At 39.9% G+C, this 19,191-nt stretch overlaps 1 protein-coding gene across 2 annotated transcripts in view; it reads right to left on the reverse strand.

The window, feature by feature from the left end:
- The window catches only part of ULK2 (unc-51 like autophagy activating kinase 2), an 89,095-nt gene extending 77,212 nt beyond the window's left edge, over nucleotides 1-11,883 (reverse strand). The window contains exons 1-3 of one of the 2 annotated variants that reach the window (XM_033090096.1): nucleotides 11,276-11,883; nucleotides 9,898-9,990; nucleotides 8,794-8,835 (exon numbers count right to left, since the gene is read on the reverse strand). In XM_033090096.1, coding sequence (XP_032945987.1) covers nucleotides 8,794-8,835; nucleotides 9,898-9,990; nucleotides 11,276-11,365 — 225 coding nt within the window. In that variant the 5' untranslated portion in view covers nucleotides 11,366-11,883. The remainder of the gene's footprint in view (nucleotides 1-8,793; nucleotides 8,836-9,897; nucleotides 9,991-11,275) is intronic. The other variant, XM_033090097.1, reaches the window with a different exon arrangement.
- Between the last annotated feature and the right edge of the window lie 7,308 nt (nucleotides 11,884-19,191).

Raw genomic sequence — 19,191 nt, forward strand, 5'->3', positions numbered from 1 at the left:
GCGGAGAGGGATGGAGGTTGAGTCCAATCACTAATGGCCAATGATTTAATCAGTCATGCCTATGTGACAAAACATCCATAAAAACCCAAAGGACAGGCTTCCAAGAGCTTGTTTAGTGAACGCATGCTGGTTTGATGAAAGTGGCATCCCCAGAGAGCATACACTGCCCTATGCATCTCTTCCACCTGGCAGTTCCTGAGTGACATACTTTTATACTAATCTGGCATACAACATGTTTCTCTGAGTTCTGTAAACTGCTCTAGCAAATTAACTGAACCCAAGGAGTGGGTCCTGGGAACCTCCTTAAGGCAGGTTGGTCAAAAGTACTGGGAACAACCTGAACTTTCAATTAGTGTCTAAAGGGGGTAGAGGAGCAGTCTTATGGGACTGAGCCCTTAACCTGTGTGATTTGATGCTACTAACTCCAGGTGGATAGTGTCAGAATTAGGTTAATTGCTTGGTGGTGTTGGAAAAAACACACACTGGAACATAACACTGACCTCAAATAAATTTATAAATTGATAACTAAGTACCCACCTAATCTGAACCTGATTTGCCCGTAATTCTTCAAATTGCTTAAGTCTTAATTACTTTTAACAGTTTTACAGAAGATATCATCCTCTTTCACAGTCATAGTCAAAAACAGGTTAAATATTTGGGATAACTTCCTGGAAAATAACTGAGTTCACTATATCACTCTTTTGCGCATAAATAAATTCCAGAGATCAAAGATGTAAATATGAAAAAATGAAACCATAAGTACTAGAAGAAAATATGGGGGATCATTTTTATAATCTCAAGGTGGAAGAATCCTTAACATGACATGAAACCTAGAGGTCATTAAAGAACAGATAGATACTATGCAAAAACTTCTATATATCAAAATGAGACCAAAAAGAAGAGGAAAAAAAATGAGAAAAACATTTCAATTTCAATGCATAAAACAAAGAGCTACCAACTCTGATTCCTTTGTCTTCACCTCCCACAGCCCAAGTACCAAAGCCCTATAAGCCATCTTCTAAACATCTTACCCATCTGTCCAGGCCTCTCCATTTCCACTGGTGCCATCACCCACCCAAATGCCACCTACATATTGGCCCCAAATCACCTGCCAATTCTCCACAAAGGAACCAGTGTTTTATATACTTTCATAAACTCCTATGCCAATTAATTTATAATGGAGAATATTCCTTTCTCTAACCACAATACGTAGATATATATATTCCCTTATTGGTATAAAAGTACCTGGAATGCTAATTCATAATCAGAAAATTACCCAATGATGGAAGGAAAGAAGGAAGGAAGGAAGAAAGGAAAGAAGAAAGGAACGAAGGAAAGAAGGAAGAAGGAAAGGTACTCCGCCCAAAAAAAGAACTGTTGTCTTGATTATTAAAAAAAAAAATAAATAACGTGCTTATTGAAAAAACTTAGAATATATAAAATTTGAAGGAAGAAAGTTTTAAAAATCACTTTTATCTCATCCTCTGAAAGAAACCCTATTAACATGTTTGTGGTCATGCTTTCACGCATCTGTTTGTACACACACTCACACCCAAAGGAAACATGTATTTGCTGGGGTTTTTTATTTATTTATTTTAATATAATCCATTTCCACCTGTATGCTTATCTTCACCTTGCCAATGTTTACATCTGGTATGTATCCTTCCATACCTTTTTCCTGCTCATACAATTTTAAGTTAAACACACACGCACCCACTTTATTTTTAAAAAATGAGATATCGTAAATATTTGAATCTTGCTTTCCTCACTCAATAATACACTACAGAAATCCCTCCAAGTCAACTGTATATATACAGCTCTTTTCAATAACTGCATATTTCATAGTGTGACTATTTCACTGTTTATTGAACTATCATTCCCTTACTAAGGAACATTCACTTGTTTCCAGTTTTGGCCATTATAACCAATGCTGCATTGATTCTTAGACATATATCCTAATTCTCAGGCATTTATGGCTCTGAGATAGATGCCAGGAATCCGGTTTGCTGCGTAAAGGAATATATATTTCTAATGGTAACAGGTATTTCTCTTCAAATATTTTTTAACTACCTGCTATACGCAAGACACTATCCTAAGCACTGAGGATATAGCAGTAAGCCAACAGGGTTAAATGCCCTGTTCTTTTTAAGCTTCCATTCGAAGAGGGAAGGTTCAGAATAGAGACAACAAACAAATAAGTACACAGAGTATGTTACAGGGCAATAAAATGCTTTGGTAAAACAGTAGGAAAGGAGGATAGACAGTGTGGGGGAGAGGCTGCAATTTCATTTAGGGTGGCTAAAGAAAACTTCAGTGAAAACAGTGTTTGAGTAAAAACCTAACTAAGGTTGGGAATATATTAGGTTGGTCCAAAAGTAATTGCAGTTTAAAATGTTAAAAATAATTGCAAAAACCGCAATTACTTTTGCACTAACCTAATATCTGTGTATACTACAGAGATACAACTATATCTGCATATAGAGTCTATCCTGAGGAGGAAGATCCTAGACAAAAGGGAAAACGAGGCAAGGGACCATGGTATAGAGTGCTTCAGGAACCACAAGGAGGCCTGTATGATGGAGCAGAAGCAGCAATGTGCAGAAGAGATGGAGTTGGAGACAATAGGGTTTGGCTTCTACTCACAGAAATGGGGAGCCACTGCAGGGGTCCGAGCGGAGGAGTAACATGCCCTGAGTTGCATTACTAGGATTACTTTGACTGCAATATGTCGTTGTAAATATTCTTCAATGTATGGAAGCAAATTATCACCAGACAGCATTCCAAAAATTCTAACAATTCACATTTTTATTACAGTTACATGAGAATATTTTACACCTCCTCCCCAATTATACCACTAAGAATTGCTGCACTTTTTAATTTTGCAAATTGGAAGGATAAGAAATGACATCTCACTGTTACTTTAATTTATACTTCTCTTGTTCATGAATATCATTTCGTACATTAGCCATTTTTATTTCTCTTATGATAACCAACCATTTATATGCTTTGCTTACTTTCTCTTTGGGTTGCCTTTTCCTTATTTGTGAGAGGATTTATGTGTTTTAGAGATTAGCCTGTTGTGTTATAAATATTTTCTCAAACTATTATGTCAATTGCACTTTTTGCATTTTATATATGATTTACATGTGCTAACACTCACAGATTTAACTGTACAATTCAATGAGCTGCAACAAATGTACACAACCATGTAAATATCCTTCCAATCAAAATACGTAACACTTCCATCACCCCAAAAAGTTCCCTCATACCTTTTCATTGTCAATCTCAGCTATCAAGAGGTACCCATGTTCTGCTTTCCCTAATTTCTATCATCCTAGCTCAGTTCTGTCTCTTCCCGAAACTTATAAAAATAGAATCACACAGTGGCTATATATAGCTGGCTTCTTTTTCTCAACATGTTTTAAGATTCGTATGCTATGGAATGTATCAAGTTTGTTCCTTTATATGGCTGTCACGATTTGTTCATGGTATTATTTGCCATAGAGTAAGTTTTTAAAATTTTTGTATGTCCCAACTTTTATAGCTTCTGAGTTTCTTAGCTTGATTTAAAATAAAATATCTATCTCTTGGATCATATATAGTCATCTAAATATTATTCTAGTTTATTTTATATATTTAGGCCTTATATTATTTGGAAATTATTTTGGAAAATGATGAGAATAGGGATCTAACTTTATTTTTTCTCAGATGTCTCAGTTGTGCCAGTACGCTCTATTAAATAAATCACCTTTTTCTCACTACACTAAAACTTACCAAGAGGTACATATTTATCCCGATCACTAACAATCTTTCAGGTAAGTATTCCTAATTGACGATACTTTTCTCATGCCCAGAATGCTCAAAGATATGTATGAGGTGTGATCAAACAATATGGTGAATGTTTAAATTTAAAAAAATATATTACAGTAAAAGATACACTGCCATTAATTCCCCTCAAAATACTCCCCCTCGCTTTGAACACACTTATCCCATTGTTCTTGCCACTTTCTGAAGCAGTTCTGGAAATCCTCTTTCACGAGTGTCTTTAGTTGTGCTGTCATGGCTGCCTCGATGTCCTGAATCATTTTGACTTTGGGGAAGAGCCAAAAATTGCATGGTGCCAGATCCTGTGAATCAGGTGGATGAGGACACACCATAATGTTTTTATTGGACAGAAACTGCAGTATACCAGAAGTGATGTGTGACACGGAGCACTGTCATGATGGAGGATAATTATGGCACACTTTAAAACACACCTTCTCTCAACCGTAGCTCACATCCGACGGACTGCACCAAAGAAGTCGAATCTTGTCACACACTGTTACTAAGGTTCGATGCTCCACTTCCAGTATTGAAGATCCCTGCCTTTTCGTTAGATGGCACTTAGCAGCAACATTCACCGTATTTTGTGATCACAACAGAAAGGCTCTGTGTCACATATCGCTGCTGGTGTGGCAATTTCTGTCAAATAAAAACATGATGGTGTGTCCTCACCCACCTTATTCACTGGATCTGGCACCTGGCAATGTGCAACTTCTGGTTCTTCCCCAAAGTCAAAATGATCATGAAAGGTAAACATTTTGAATCGATTCAAGACATCGAGGCAGCCATGACAGTGCAACTAAGGACTCTCATTAAAGAGGACTTCCAGAACTGCTTCAGAAAGTGGCAAGAATGATGGGATAAGTGTGTTCAAAACGAGGGGGAGTATTTTGAGGGGAATTAATGACAATGTATCTTTTACTGTAATAATTTTTTTCCTTAAACATTCACTGTATTTGTTGATCACACCTCATAGCTTGTGAAAAATACATAAGAAATCACTCTTCTGCTTTTAAAACTCTTCAATGGCTTTACACTCTCCTTAGAATAAAGATTACATGTGGCCCCTGCAAACCTCTCCAGCATCATCTGATACCACTCTCGCCCTCACTCCTGCACTCCCATCACACAGGCCTTCTTCCATTCCTCAAAGTCTGGTCTCTCTTTCCTGTCTGTTCTTCACAGAAGGCTTCATCTGCTTAGGAAGCTTACTTGCTCTTCTCCCACCTACCTGAGCTCAGCCTTCTCCCTCTCTTCCATCAAGTCTGTTTAAACATCCTTTTCTTCAGGAGTCTTCCCTAGCTGCACAAAGTGGGTTGCCCTACTTCCCTAACCCCATGTTTCCTCCAAATCTCTTCTATAGTTCTCCCTTACGGGCCTGTGCACACTTAGAATTAGTAACTATTTGCTTCATATTACCTTCCCCAACATACTACTGTAAGCAACACAAGGGCAAAGACCATTTCTATTTTGTTCACCACTGTACTCCTGTACATCTCATTAACTGTCTCAAGAGATACTAATCACAAAGAAATCAGTAAGAAAAATAAATACAACAGAAGCATCGCAAAACAGCAACAGGAATGTCACAGAAATATGAAAAGGCAAATAAAACATGAAACTGATCAGGGCAATAATGATTTACAAAACAAAAAATAAAACTTAAGATAGTTTCCTCTTGAGATTGACCAAAAAAGAAAAAGAAAACACAGATCATTACTGGTCAAAATAAATAGGTACAAACTTTTGGAAAGCAACATGGTAATATCTTTGACAAAGTCATTCCACGTCAAGGAATTTATTCTATAAGAACACTCATACAAATAAGATGTATGCACACAGCTTTCTCGGCAGCACTGTTTCTAATAGAGAAAAATAAGAAACAACCCAAATGGCCACAACCAGGTTTTACTATCATTTGACCGTATAGTATTAAACTGATACGAAAAGGTATCCAAGATATATAAAGTTTAATAAAACAAGTCACATTTCTGTAAAAACACGATTAATAAGTTTCTTACAATGAAAAGCTTAAAAACCTAAGTAAAAATGACTATAGACTCATATATGTATTTAGAAAATGCTAAAAGAAATATAACAAACAGTGGTTATCTCTGGGAATTGCCATTTCTTTTCTAATTTACTCATTTTGACAATGTTTAATTATTTTAAATACGAGCATATATTACTTTTGTAATTAAGGAAAATGTGTTTCTTTTTAAGTGTCATCTAAACTGAAACCTGATTTTTACAATATCAAAAGTTCCCAATTTATAAATGTACATAAACCTTAGATGGATCTCCAAAACTGATGGCCAATAAAAATGATGTTCCAGTTAATAAAATTACAGTACCAGTCTCTACAAACACACTGTACCCCTTTATATTTAGAATCAAGGAAGCAAATCTAAAATATGAAATGAATATTGTTTACCCAATAGCCAAACGCATGACTGTATTCACTTGATCAATATTTCTTAAGTTTATTTTTATAAATTAGTTCCAGTATGCACAAAATAATAAACATTTTAATGCAGTCACTTTGAAATTCCTGATTGTTTCATAATTCAGGTTTTTGAGTTTATATGCTCCCTAATATCTCTTTCCACAACTAAAGCAAATACTTAAAAATATTTTTCAGGGACTAGCCCGGTGGCTCCGGCAGTTGGAACTTCGTGCTCCTAACGTCAAAGGCTGCCGGGTCAATTCCCACATGGGCCAGTGGGCTCTCAACCACAAGGTTGCCGGCTCAGCTCCTCGAGTACCGCAAGGGATTGAGGGCTGCATCCCCTGCAACTAAGATTGAACTAAGCACCTTGAGCTGAGCTGCCACTGAGCTCCCGGATGGCTCAGTTGGTTGGAACACGTCCTCTCAACCACAAGGTTGCCGGTTCAATTCCCACAGGGGTGGTGGGCTGCGCCCCGTGCAACTAACAACAACAACTGGACGCTGAGCTGCGCCCTCCATAACTAAGACCGAAAGGACAACAACTTGAAGCTGAACGGCACCCTCCACAACTAAGATCGAAAGGACAACAACTTCACTTGGAAAAAGTCCTGGAAGTACACACTGTTCCCCAATAAAGTCCTGTTAAACAAAACATATATATATATATGTGTGTGTGTGTGTATATATATATATGTATGTGTGTGTGTATATATATATGTGTGTGTGTATATATATATGTATACACACATATATATATACATATATATATATGTATACACACATATATATATACATATATATATATATACTTCATTCTGATAGACAAAATCTAAGTATACTCTCTACTCAGAAAGCAAAACCTACTCTGCAATTAAATATTCTGTACATCTCAAGAAATGGTAAATTAATAGTATTATTTAACAATTTTTCTACTAGGCACTGGCTTGTACCACTTGGTGTCCTCTATCAACAGCGACTAAGACAAACTACACAAACAGCTCTGAAGAAAACTGACATTTCAACCAGGTATTAAGAGATGAATTTAGTTTTTATTTCAAACTTTCTTCCCCTTTGCTTCTTTGCTGCTTTGCAATTTTTTTTTGGAAAGCAATCACACTCTACAATCAAAAATCTTTAAAACTCTGCATGCTATGTGCCCTGGTAATTATAATTCTAGAAATTGAACTTAAAAGAAATAATCAGGTATGTTCAGAAGGTATATGTTATCCACATTGCACTTTTCTACAATAGGAACAACCTTAACATAACACACCAAGTTAAATACTTGGTGATGTGATATTACATGAAAAATGACTATCTCGGGGTGGCCCGTTAGCTCAGTTGGTTAGAGTGTGGTGCTAATAACACCAAGTTTGCCAGTTCGATCCCCACATGGGCCACTGTGAGCTGTGCCCTCCTTAAAAACAAACAAAAAAATGACTACCTAAAGAAAAAAGTACACCTAGAACAGTCCATTTTATTCTCACCTCATTAAGCACACTGAGGGCAAGGACTTTTACTCACTGCTTTATTCCTAGTAGCAGTTAGAACAATGCCTGGCTCATAGTAGCCACTCAAAACCTTACAAAATGAATGAATGTAAGTAATCCAAGTGTATACAGAAAACATCTTAGCTAGAAATATATAACAGCAGACTCACATAACACATCCATTTACTTTACTGGAATTCAACTGTCCAGACTAAGCAAAACAAAAGAACGAAATAATGTAAATCATGCACCTGGCCTGCTTTGTAAGGAGAGTAGAGGGAAAAGCTTTATCTGCTGTTCCCTCAGTAGATCTCAGATCCCTGTGACTCTCACAGGAAGAATACCACCCTAGCCAAGTGTGATTCTAGTATTTAAAGGAGGATTTTTTAAAAACAGAATATGGCCTCTAAATATAAGCCAACTACTTGCTCTGGTGCTCCACCCGAAAACAGTAATTTTCTCCAAAGTTGGGCTTTTTAAAAGGATTGCCCAGGGTAATTTTGACTATATAGAAATATTGCTTTAAAAGGTAACTTTGGAACAGTATTCCCAACTCCAAATAAAATGCAAATCTACTGTATGCTATGGGAATAATCACAGATATAGCTGGGATAGGAATATGCACAATTTTCTTATTTTATTTAGTTTATTTTCTAATATCTCTACAATTAGTATATGTTGCTTCTGCAATAAGAAAAAAGCTCAATCTAATTTTTTATTAGTTCATAATAGTCCTTTTTACATTTATCACAGAGATGCTAGATCAATTATCAATAATCCTCTACTTTTCCTTTAAAACAGTACTCCTATAGTGTATTTTCACTTGTTAAAAAGTTTACTCATGCAGTATATTGTTTATTTTACCCTATTGCCCTATGATATTTTAAAGAATTCCTTAATTAATAAACATATAACAATAAGGAAATTTTCTATTTCTATCAAGATTCATTTAAATTTCTATGAAACAGAAAAAAATGTAAGTTCTTTATTAACAAACATGCAAGTATTTTTTAAAAATCCAAAATAAGGTACCTGAACATCATAGAGTGCTACAATGTTTTCATGCTGAAGTTCCTGTTAAGGAAATTAAGAATTCAAAATATTTGTACTTACTCTAATAATTTTAATATATTTCAATATGCAAATATAAATATACACACATATACACTATTTCTAGTATACTATAGTTCTGTTACTAGATTAGAACAATTCAGTCTACTAAAGAATAAGAAATGTGCCCGATCAAACTTGACTTGGGGCCTAAATATTTTTTTCACCACTATCATTTTTTAGACTCTTAACAAGGTACTTAAAGTACTCTCATTTACATAATAGTCATAGTAAGTATGACCACCGTCTTTCTGCTGGTCTTTTAAATTTAATACACAATTCCAACAGCAATAAAGGCATAAAATTCCAAAGTGCCTTTTAAAAACACATTATTTTCCTGAAAGGAAAAAGGATAATTCCTAGCTCAAAAAGCTGTCCACAGAATAGTTTTGTTGAAAGCTGGCACTAGTTGAGGGTTCCAGGTTCTTATTAGTTTGGGAAACATTGGGTTAAACACACCTAAACCAGTTTCTTCATTGTGTAATTTTTCAGACTTTATCTTAATGAGCCAAAAGCTTTGTGATTCCCCAAGAAGTATTTAGTAAATAAAATGTACTTCACCATAGGACTTTGTTTTCCTCAAAGCGTCTCACTTGGATAACACTGCTTGTGAGTGGTCAAAAAAGACCAATTCTAAGGAAAATAACTTTCTTCAATTTACAACAAAAAAAGATCCGAAGTCTCCCTATTACCCAAAAAACTTAACTGTAATCTGGAAGGGGATCAACAGAAAAGGCAAATAATGTATAAGAGGGGCCTTCCTCTTCCCAAATAACACAGTAAGAAATTATGAGAAACTAAAATCAGTTTTCACAGAATCCCTCTAAGCATTGGCCAAGAGCCACAAACATCTATTTTTAAAAACAGCTTCTGAGCACTCAATGTTTCAAAAAACTAAGCACACAAAAATAAGAGCAACAGGTGGAAAATCTCAAACTTGGGTCCAACTACCTAAATTGCAAAGAATGTCATCATGTATTCATGTAATTTAAAATAAGTTTTAATCTAGTATGAAATACCACATACCTTTAAGATTTTAATTTCCTTCCCAAGCAGTATTTGTGATTTTGACAAGTTCTTTTTATTAATACTTTTAATGGCTACCTCCCAATCAGTTTTCTGAAAAGGAAAAACAGTGTCAACTTCTCGAAATTATCCCACTGAAATAATCCAACAGGAAAAAAAAATCTATAAGCATAATGTTTTTGGCCAAGTCACATACAACACTAGGGGAAAAAATGGAAAAGGAACTGAATCTACAACTGAAAAATGATTTCATAAATTAGTGTTAACAGCTAATGTCCTACAAGACAGCCAATAAAAAATAATAAATAGAAAGAGCACATAGTAACCAACAATAAGTGAAAAAAGAACAGTTTACAACTATATAAGAGTTATGGAGAAATGTGGATAATGAACTGGAAAGTGGTATGCTTAACTAAAAACATTCTTTGATAGCTTGGCAAGAGTAAGCCGTGTTTTAACTATTTTTTCTTGAGTTTTACGTTATTTTCATAATAAATTAAAAGTACTATTTATTACTTTATCTGATAAGCAAAACCAGCTCCTCGGCAACAATCAGAACTGTCAAACCTCTTTATGATTATTTCCACACCCAAGGAGATTTTCCAAATTCTTTAGATTCTAAAACCTCGTGTGACCCTATTTTCGAAATAGCAAAACTTAAAAAAAAAAAAAAAAAAAAAAAAAAGCTGAACCTGCTCTCATGTTTATTTGGATTGGAAAATGGAGAGTCCAACCATCTTTTCCAGGCGGAGCCCTCCTTTCTAACCCCAGGAAGAGAAAATGGTACGGAGCTCGGAGTTCGTCGGGGCGTAGAGGAACCAATGCTGGGAAATGTGATACCCCCGGGCTTGAGAAAGTCTCAGGCTAACGGGAAACCAGCCCGTTTTCCGCTGGGTCTGCAATTATCGACCTCAAAGGTGCCGAGCCCTGGCCGCCCAGGGCGGGGAAAAACCAAAGATGCGTCCACGCCTGAGCCCTGAGCTGTGCAGGGAACCATGCAGTCCTCTAGGATTCGGGTACGTTCAGGCGAAAGGCTTCCTTGGGCAGCCAGACGGGTGCTTCCCTCCGAGCACTCGTTACCAGGCTCTCTGACAAGGAGGGGAAATCAGAGGCCCGGTAGCCCGTCGGTAGGTGGAGCGCTGCCTAGCGGCTTCGGCCTCAAAACAATCCTCGCCCGACCAAAACAAACCCCACAACACTGACAGCACGCACAATGGCAGGCCTCGGGGCGGCGAGCCAAGTTAGGGGAACTCAGCGCCCGTGGCTTCGCCAAGTTTCAGGACCACCCAGTCCGGCTGCGGCCGCGCGGGCGGGAGTGCGGACCACCGAGGCTCCGCGGGCCACAGACCCTAGCCTCGCCCCGGCCCGCGGGGCTCACCTGGCGGTGCCGCCCCCGGAAGACCACGGCGAAGGCCCCGTGTCCCACGAGGTCCCGCTTGCTGTACTCGAAGTCGCCCACCACTTCCATGGCCGCGCCCCCGGGGCATAAAGCGGGCTAGCGGGCAGCGCAGCGCGGCGGCCGGGATCAGCACCGCGGGCCCGCCGGTCCACAGCGCGCCCGCGGGCCGCCGGACTGGGGCAGCCGCGGCCCCGTTCCCGGGCGGACGCTCATGCCGACAGGACGGAGCGGAAACGGGTGAGGCCGCCGCGCGGGGCTGGGGTCAGCGAGGCCTGGCCCGGCCCTGGCCTCTCCTCATGGCCCAGCCCGTCGCTGGCCGCGGGCTCCCTCGCGAACTGCCTCGGCGCTGCCGGGCCAGGGGTGCCGCCGCCGTCACTGTGCGCCCTCGGCGCCACACGCGCGCCCGGGAGAGGAGGGGGGCCCGGTCATCCCCATCCCCAGCTCGTCCGGCCGCTTCGGCCCTCTCGGCCTGGGGTGCTGCTGTGGTGGCGGCCGCCGCCCTAAGACCCGCACAGCCGCGCTCCCCGCTCGGCTCCCGGCCTGAAGGGACCAGCCAACACACAAGCAGACGCCGACCGCTCCCGCATCGACTGCCGGCCCTTCGCGACGTCAGCACGTTTTGTAGGACGGAGCACGCAACGAGGTACGCTCCCTCCGCCAGGAAAATTAGTACGTGCACTCCTCCAGGAGAAGCTCCGCCGCCCCGGCGGGTCTCCAGTCCCTCGTTGAGTCAGGGAAGGAGGATGCTCGCCGCTGTGGCCACAACTAGTTACGCGCTACAGAGTCTAGAAACAGATTCGAGCCTGCCACGCCCCAGTCTGGACCCGCTGGGAGGCGGATTCCGAGAAGCAGATCTTGCACTCGAGCTGCCAGAGGGACTGGAGCATGCCTTGTGCAGTGTAGAACCCAGGGATCCGTTGCCAACAAAGGAGCATACCGTAGAGCCCTTCGGTTCCTGCGACCTGTAAAACCAAAAGTCATGATGCCAAACTGCATGTCTTCCCGATCCTTTTGCGTTTACTGAAAGAAATAGTATAGGGCAGGGATCCTGAACCTTTTTGGATCCCTTGGCTTCTCTGAAAGCTAATGACAGCTCAGAACCCTCTTCCCAGAGAAAAGCTTATACACGCAGAGTCAGTATTGCTTATGTTTTTAAGGGCTCTGATGAGAACCCCTGCCTTCTAGTGTCCTTCCAGTTTGACCTCAAGCTTACCTTGAATGGGATAAGGGGCTTTCTTTTGTACTTGATTATTAAGTTTCAAGTGACAAGGAACTTATTTGTCAACTTACGCTTTGGTAAGGAAGTGTCTTACCAAACCATTTAATAAATAACAAGCTTGAAAATGTCATAGAAAACTCAGGTCCCATACTATACTGTATGTTCAGTTGTTGAGCATATTTACTCTCAGGTTATCCCTTACCTCCAGAATTACATTTCCCACTCCAAGCCCAAGCCCGAAAACTGATCTCTGCAGGCAGGTAAGGGAACCTATCCACCCTTGAGGCAGACAGCCCTGGAATTCTGAGAGGAACCCCACCCTTCCTCAAACCTTCAAAATGTAGGGTCTTGGATTTCTGTTCCCACTACTGTGCAAAACTACATAATTCTTTCTCTACTTCAAAATCTGGCCCAGGTGAGTGTTAGAAACTGAAACTCTGGAGCCTTCAAAAATTAAGAGCAAATGAAGCAAGTTTGCACACACACACAAAAATTCATTCAGAAATGATTCCTTATCTCTTTGAAAGATTCTCTATAGTATATCTTTAAATGTGAGTATTTATATAAGATATAAGATTTAATGTACCAAAATTCACTAAAAAAATAACTCTTTGGGAATATGTATCTTCCGGGTATAGGACCGTGAACAAGTTACTTCACCTCCCATGCCTCAGTTTCCTCATTTGTAAAATGAAGATAAAAACAGCACCTGAGTTGTTGAGAGGATTAAATAAGTTAAACGTGGAAAGCACTTAGAACAGTGCCTGCTTTGTACAACAACGCACTATTTGGTTAGGTAAGTAAAGTGAGATCGAAGTTGGCCTTGGGCAACACTTCCCTAACCTTAGACCAGTGCCACAGGATCTTCCCCATTTCCTCCTCTGTCCACTCCCCAGGTGGTTCTTAGGTGAATAGAAACCAAGCTTTTCAGTTCTATGGATAGGCCATCTACATGAGTGTAAGGGTGGGTTATCTAGCAGATGTCTGGAGAATTCACTTCTGTTTAAAAACAATTCAACTGAGTAAATTTTAAACATTGACTTTATTCAATGATTGATGAATAGGGCAGCATCCCATCTAGCAGACAGAAAGAAGCTCTGAGGAGCTGTACAAAATCAAAGACATTTCTAGGCAGAAGGGAGCAGGAGCAGGGAAGCTATACTAACAAAGAAACCAAATGATTGTTGCAAGGTCACTTTCCTTTAAGAGATGGCAGGGGTCTATCAAGCAAATTATCTCGCTAGTGCTGACCAGGTGATTCCTGATTGGATGATTTAAGATTCCAATTCAGGGAGAGGACCAAACTGTAATTAAGTCTCAGTTTGGTGACATGGGACTTAGCATAAGTGCCTCCATTTTGGGCCTGTTGTCTTGTTTTTAACACTTCTGTCATACAGGGTGTCATGTGGGGTCTCAGCTCCTGCTCCCCACATAGGAACGCAGGATATGGCTAGGCTAAAAAGGAACACCTACGGAACCATAGGTAGGGGAGTCATATCACTGTAGTCTCACTGGTGGCACTATAGTCTCACTGGAGGCTGGAGCCACACGACCTGCAATCTGCTGTCCGCTTTTCTGCCTGCCAACCGAACGACCTGCTAGCTGCAATCCGCCATGCTAACTGCAATCCGCTGCTCTTGCCAGCTCAGCCACCATCTTCTTGTTAGCCCCCATTTCTGCTAGCGTAGCCATGGCAGTTACATTAGTGGCCAATGGCTCACTGGTTACAGCTGATGGCCAACCAGCTACAGCTGATGGCCATCCAATCACAGTTGATGGCCATTTACTACCTGAGCCAGCACCTTTCCACGTGAGGCCGAGAGCCTGGAAACTGCACTCCTGGCTCTGTTCCCACAACTTCCTATAAACTTTCTCTGCAGAAGTAATGCGTATAAAAATTGGATAGCAGGGAAGCAACGGGGAGGGGGTAAACACACCTGGACTAGGTCTGGCAGCCTCTCCCATACAGTACCTGAATATCTCAAGGAGCACAGGGGGAACACTCCCAAGCTGTCCAGAGGCAGCTGAAGCTGCTGGCTTCAGGGTCTATCCAATGAGGTGCTTCCTTGGGTCTCAGTATCCTCCAGGAGAAGCACTTCAACCTTCCTACTGGTCACCTTGCCATCCAGAAGAGGACAAGAGTACCCTTTGTCAGCTGAACCAATGCGTATTTTATGCAAATCTGTACCTCAGAGCTTTTGTTGTGGGACATAGTTCGTAATCTAGCCCTGTTAACAAGGTCACATCTGCTGGAAAATGAACTTAATGAAGCTAATAATTAATATATAATTTTGAGCTATTTATATTTAATGTCATTAAAATTACAATCCCACTGTGGGGACAGAGCCCCAAAAAGCAGTTTCCAGGCTCTCGGCCTCACATAGAAAGGTGCTGGCTCAGGTAGTAAATGGCCATCGACTGTGATCAAATGGCCAGCTGTGGCTAGTTGGCCGTCAGCTGTAACCAGTGAGCCATTGGCCACTAATATAACTGCTGTGGCTAGGCTAGCAGGACAATGGGGGCTAGAAAGAAGATGGTGGCTGAGCTGGCAAGCGCGGATTGCACTTAGGATGGTGGGTTGCGGACAGTGTGGATCCAGCCTCCAGTGAGAGTATAGTGCCGCCAGCGAGAATATAGTAGTATGACTCCCCTACCTATGGCTCCGTGGGTGTTCCTTTTTGGCCTCACCATATCCTGCGTTCTTATGTGGGGAGCAGGAGCAGAGACCCCACCGGACGCCCTGCACGACACCCACACTAGGGCATTAAGGAGATATTTTAAGAAGCCACCAGAGGCCTTTAATTCAGACCTGCATCGCATCCTATATGCACAGATTAACCATGGGCTCCATGAACACACCATTGCTTTAAAAAATAAAGTATGTAGCTTGCACACATAAGGATTTCTGAACTTGAGGCTCATTATTGAAAAGAAGTGGATGGGAACATTGTTAAGGGAATGTTTAGATAGGTCTATGTCGTTAGCAAGTAACAAATGCCAAATGTGGTAAAGCAGAAAATTAAAAAGGAATATAAAGAAAGATACAGGTGTACCTCTCAGTTAGTCAGGGCCTCAAAAGCAAACCAACAGTAGAACCAGGGACTCAAAGAGGACTGCTTCTCATGGGTGTCCTGCTTTCTTCTTTCACCTTAGCATTCCTTCGACATAAGCACTAACAGCCACCAGTCTCAAACCCAGATTTTTAAGGAAGGGATTCCAATTGTCTCAACTTAGGTGAGGTGAATTGCACAATCATCTAAAGCCAGGGATTGGAGTTAAGGGAGGCAAGTCGAACTGTATAACTAAGGCTGCTCCCAAAGCAAGCCTTCGGGTGCCAGAGGGAGGAGGTGATTCCCCAGAAGCAGGTGCTGGAAAGGCAACCCAGGAAGTGTTTACCAGAGGTCAAATTTTGGCTTAATTCAGGAATGGAGGCAAGGGGGTTTTCAGTCTGCTTCTGAAATCACTCAAAGTTGCTAATCTGATTCCCTTTCATTGTTTTTAATTTGTCCTATTAACTGTGTGTGTGTGTGTGTGTGTGTGTGTGTGTGTGTGTGTAAACATGACGGTTGATAAACTATTGAAATGTTTCAGTGCCAGTAAATTTTATAATAGTAACTGCAATGAGAGATAAATTACTTACCATTATAAACTTAATTTATCAGCCAAATGCTGTAGGTTGTTCTGATGATAAAAGGGCCTCTGTGAAAGTAAATGTGAGAAACATTCACGGCCCAGTCTCCTGGGCAGGGAAACATTCTGAGATTTAGGAGAATTACCAGTTTATTATTCTCCTCACATCATATCATTGCTATTGCTTCAATTTGGGTTCTTTTCTTTCTACTTTGATTACACTGCTGAAGCTTTGAAATTCTTGTGAATAGTGTGACAGCTTTGATATTTATATATGTATGAATTTATAATTAAATATGGAAATAAAGCACATAAAATGAAGAGACAACAAAGTTTAGATATATTTCTTAAACTTTTTAGGAAATATAAACACAAATCTTCTGAGTCATAAACACAAATCTGAAATTTTATAAACTTCAGCATAGGAATTTTCTGATACTATGATTATATAAGAATGGCAAAGAGCATCTTTCTATATTATGCAAGAATCAGTATCAAATTTGCGTTTTTAAAATGAAAAACAGTTTCATTATTTCAACCCAAAATATGAGTGGCTTATTTTTACTATTGCTGTAACTGTTAGACACAAACAGTGTTCAAAAGTTGGATTATTAAAAGTTAAAACTGCCAAGTGCATATTTCATAGAAATGGCCATAATATTCTGTTAATGCTATTAGTTGAAATAAAGAATATTTTCAAACATCACTGAGAAATTTCAAAGGATATCATGAGTCAGTTTCCCAAATAAAGCATCCAAAATATTAAAATTCCTAAAATAACTTCTTTACTGATGTGACAATAAAGAAAATGAAAAACATTTTAAATTTCAAAAAAAATTTAAGCAGGGAGCATTTGAGATCTTGCCCCCTGGCACGTGTGGTCAATTTGGCACAAATAAACTGATGAAAATTCTCTACAGGTTTGGATGTTTCTTACGTTGACACTTACTTGGCATAGTCAGCAGGATTCCTAAGAAGTCCACAGGACTACCCCGTGAAAATGAACCCAGTGCTAGGTACAAGCAAGGGTCCATTGTGCCCCACCAGCTCCCAACTTTTCATCAGGTGAACTTGTGTGAGTTTTTCTTGGAATTCCAGGACTCCTTGCTTTAAGTAGCAGGACATAACTTTATTTGAGCTGTTCTTATAAAATCCTGGAGGTGAATAAGGGTTGAGATAACCCAGAGAAAGCAAAATACATACATATATACATACATACATACACACATAATTAAAAATAGTAATAACAGGTTACTGTTTTAATTTTGGCTTTTTAATGGAATTGTTTACTGAGTCTGAAGAAAATCTTTGTTGGTTAAAGGAGAGACTGAACTCTCTTTAGCTCTGAAAGAGAAAGGACACTTGCTTCCCCGTCCAGAATAGACAATGGGGTGATATCAGTTGTTTCAGATGACTGAATTCGGAGTGGCAGAGATGGGTGCTGTGAGGCATCCAGTGTGGTGATGCAGCCTGAGCTGGCGGGAACCCCGGGGAGAAGGACAGGGCGCACTAGAATGAGTTCACCCCAAGAGAGGAGCCAAAGAGAGGGACCTGTGCCTTGGAAATCAGCACAGTTCTGTCAGCATCTGGAAGGCTCTCGCTGGCCCTTGCTCTGGTATTCTTATGTGACTAAGAATCTTTTGTGGGGTTGCCTGAGGAAAAATTTCCTCTAGGACCTAAAGCAGTCCTATAAGAGATATCCACTGGATTTGACTTGTCCAGGGATGTTCACATGCAGGCTGGTTTTCCCTAGAAATTTCTTCAGACTCTGTAGATCTCAAAATTAACATGGGAAGTTGTGCCTCTGAGGCCGACAAGCCCCATGACAGTCATCCTCCCATTAATACTAAGATGGCCAAGATGAGGATCCTTTGGTATTTCTAAATTAATCTTTTGTGCACAGTTAGAAAAAGATGCTATAAAATTAGGGAGAATGAATGGAAAACATATTTAATTGGTCACTCAAACCTTGAAAAAGAGGATTTAGATAAATAGATCAACCTGTAATGTCCTTTAGGTGTCAAACCAATTCTTTGAGGAATTAGAAATGGCTGTCTTTATTTTAAAAGGAGGAAGGTCATTTGGAACTTGACTTATCAAGGACAGATATAAATTGTTCTCTGTGTCTGTCTGGGTATGTCTATATGTGTACGTTGTAAATGTGATATAATTTTCTACCTCCAGGTGGTACTGTTAAAATCAATGTAAAGGCAAGAGCTTATACGAATTGGGTATTCTAAACTTCTCAGAAATATAGAAACTAACTCAAATAGTTTTCAAGTTCATGTGATCTAAGTTTAATCCTTAGTAAAGAAAATCAAGCTTAAGTTTGTTGGTTTAAGTAAAACAGATATATCTTTATTTCACCTGGGCTATCCAAAAATAAGTCCAATAAGTTAATAATTGACTTTTATGTCTATGAAATATGTTTCTAGAGGTTGTAAATGTCTTCACAAATTTGCTAAGCTAAAGAATGCTAATTGCTTTCTTCTCAGTTTTTATTAGAAATTGAGGTTTCAAGGGTTGAAATCTCAATATACATAGGAATAACTCTATGATGTTTCAAAAGGGCCCCTGGAACACCCCAAAGATTTGATTTTCATATTAAATTTCATGGGAAGCATTGTAAAATAAGTGATGAAAAACTTTCAGGGTATATTGTATTGGTAAAAATGGTGGTAAATTAAAAAAATAGTGGGGTCTATGGGAAACCCAAGATAGCCACTTGGTTCTTCCTGGCTCCCTGGCTCTAATTTTTGTTTTTTTAACACTCCTTCATGCATCACAGTGCATTTTAGCTGGACTTAGATGAAGGAACTTATGAACTGACATTATTGAAAGGAAACATCTTATAGTATTGCCAACATTTGATAGAGTCACTTCAAGAAATTGCCAAGTTGATAACCGCTTTCGTTCACAGCAAGCCCCCAGGAGACAAAGACTTTAAAGATCGTTGACTGCCTGTCACTTGGAGATGTTGTTTATTGGAGTGGACATCAAATAAAAGACACTCTCCAACCTCATTGGAAGGGAACTTATCAGGCAT

This window comes from Rhinolophus ferrumequinum, chromosome 21 (assembly GCF_004115265.2).
Source record: "Rhinolophus ferrumequinum isolate MPI-CBG mRhiFer1 chromosome 21, mRhiFer1_v1.p, whole genome shotgun sequence".
NCBI classification, from domain to species: Eukaryota; Metazoa; Chordata; class Mammalia; order Chiroptera; family Rhinolophidae; genus Rhinolophus; species Rhinolophus ferrumequinum.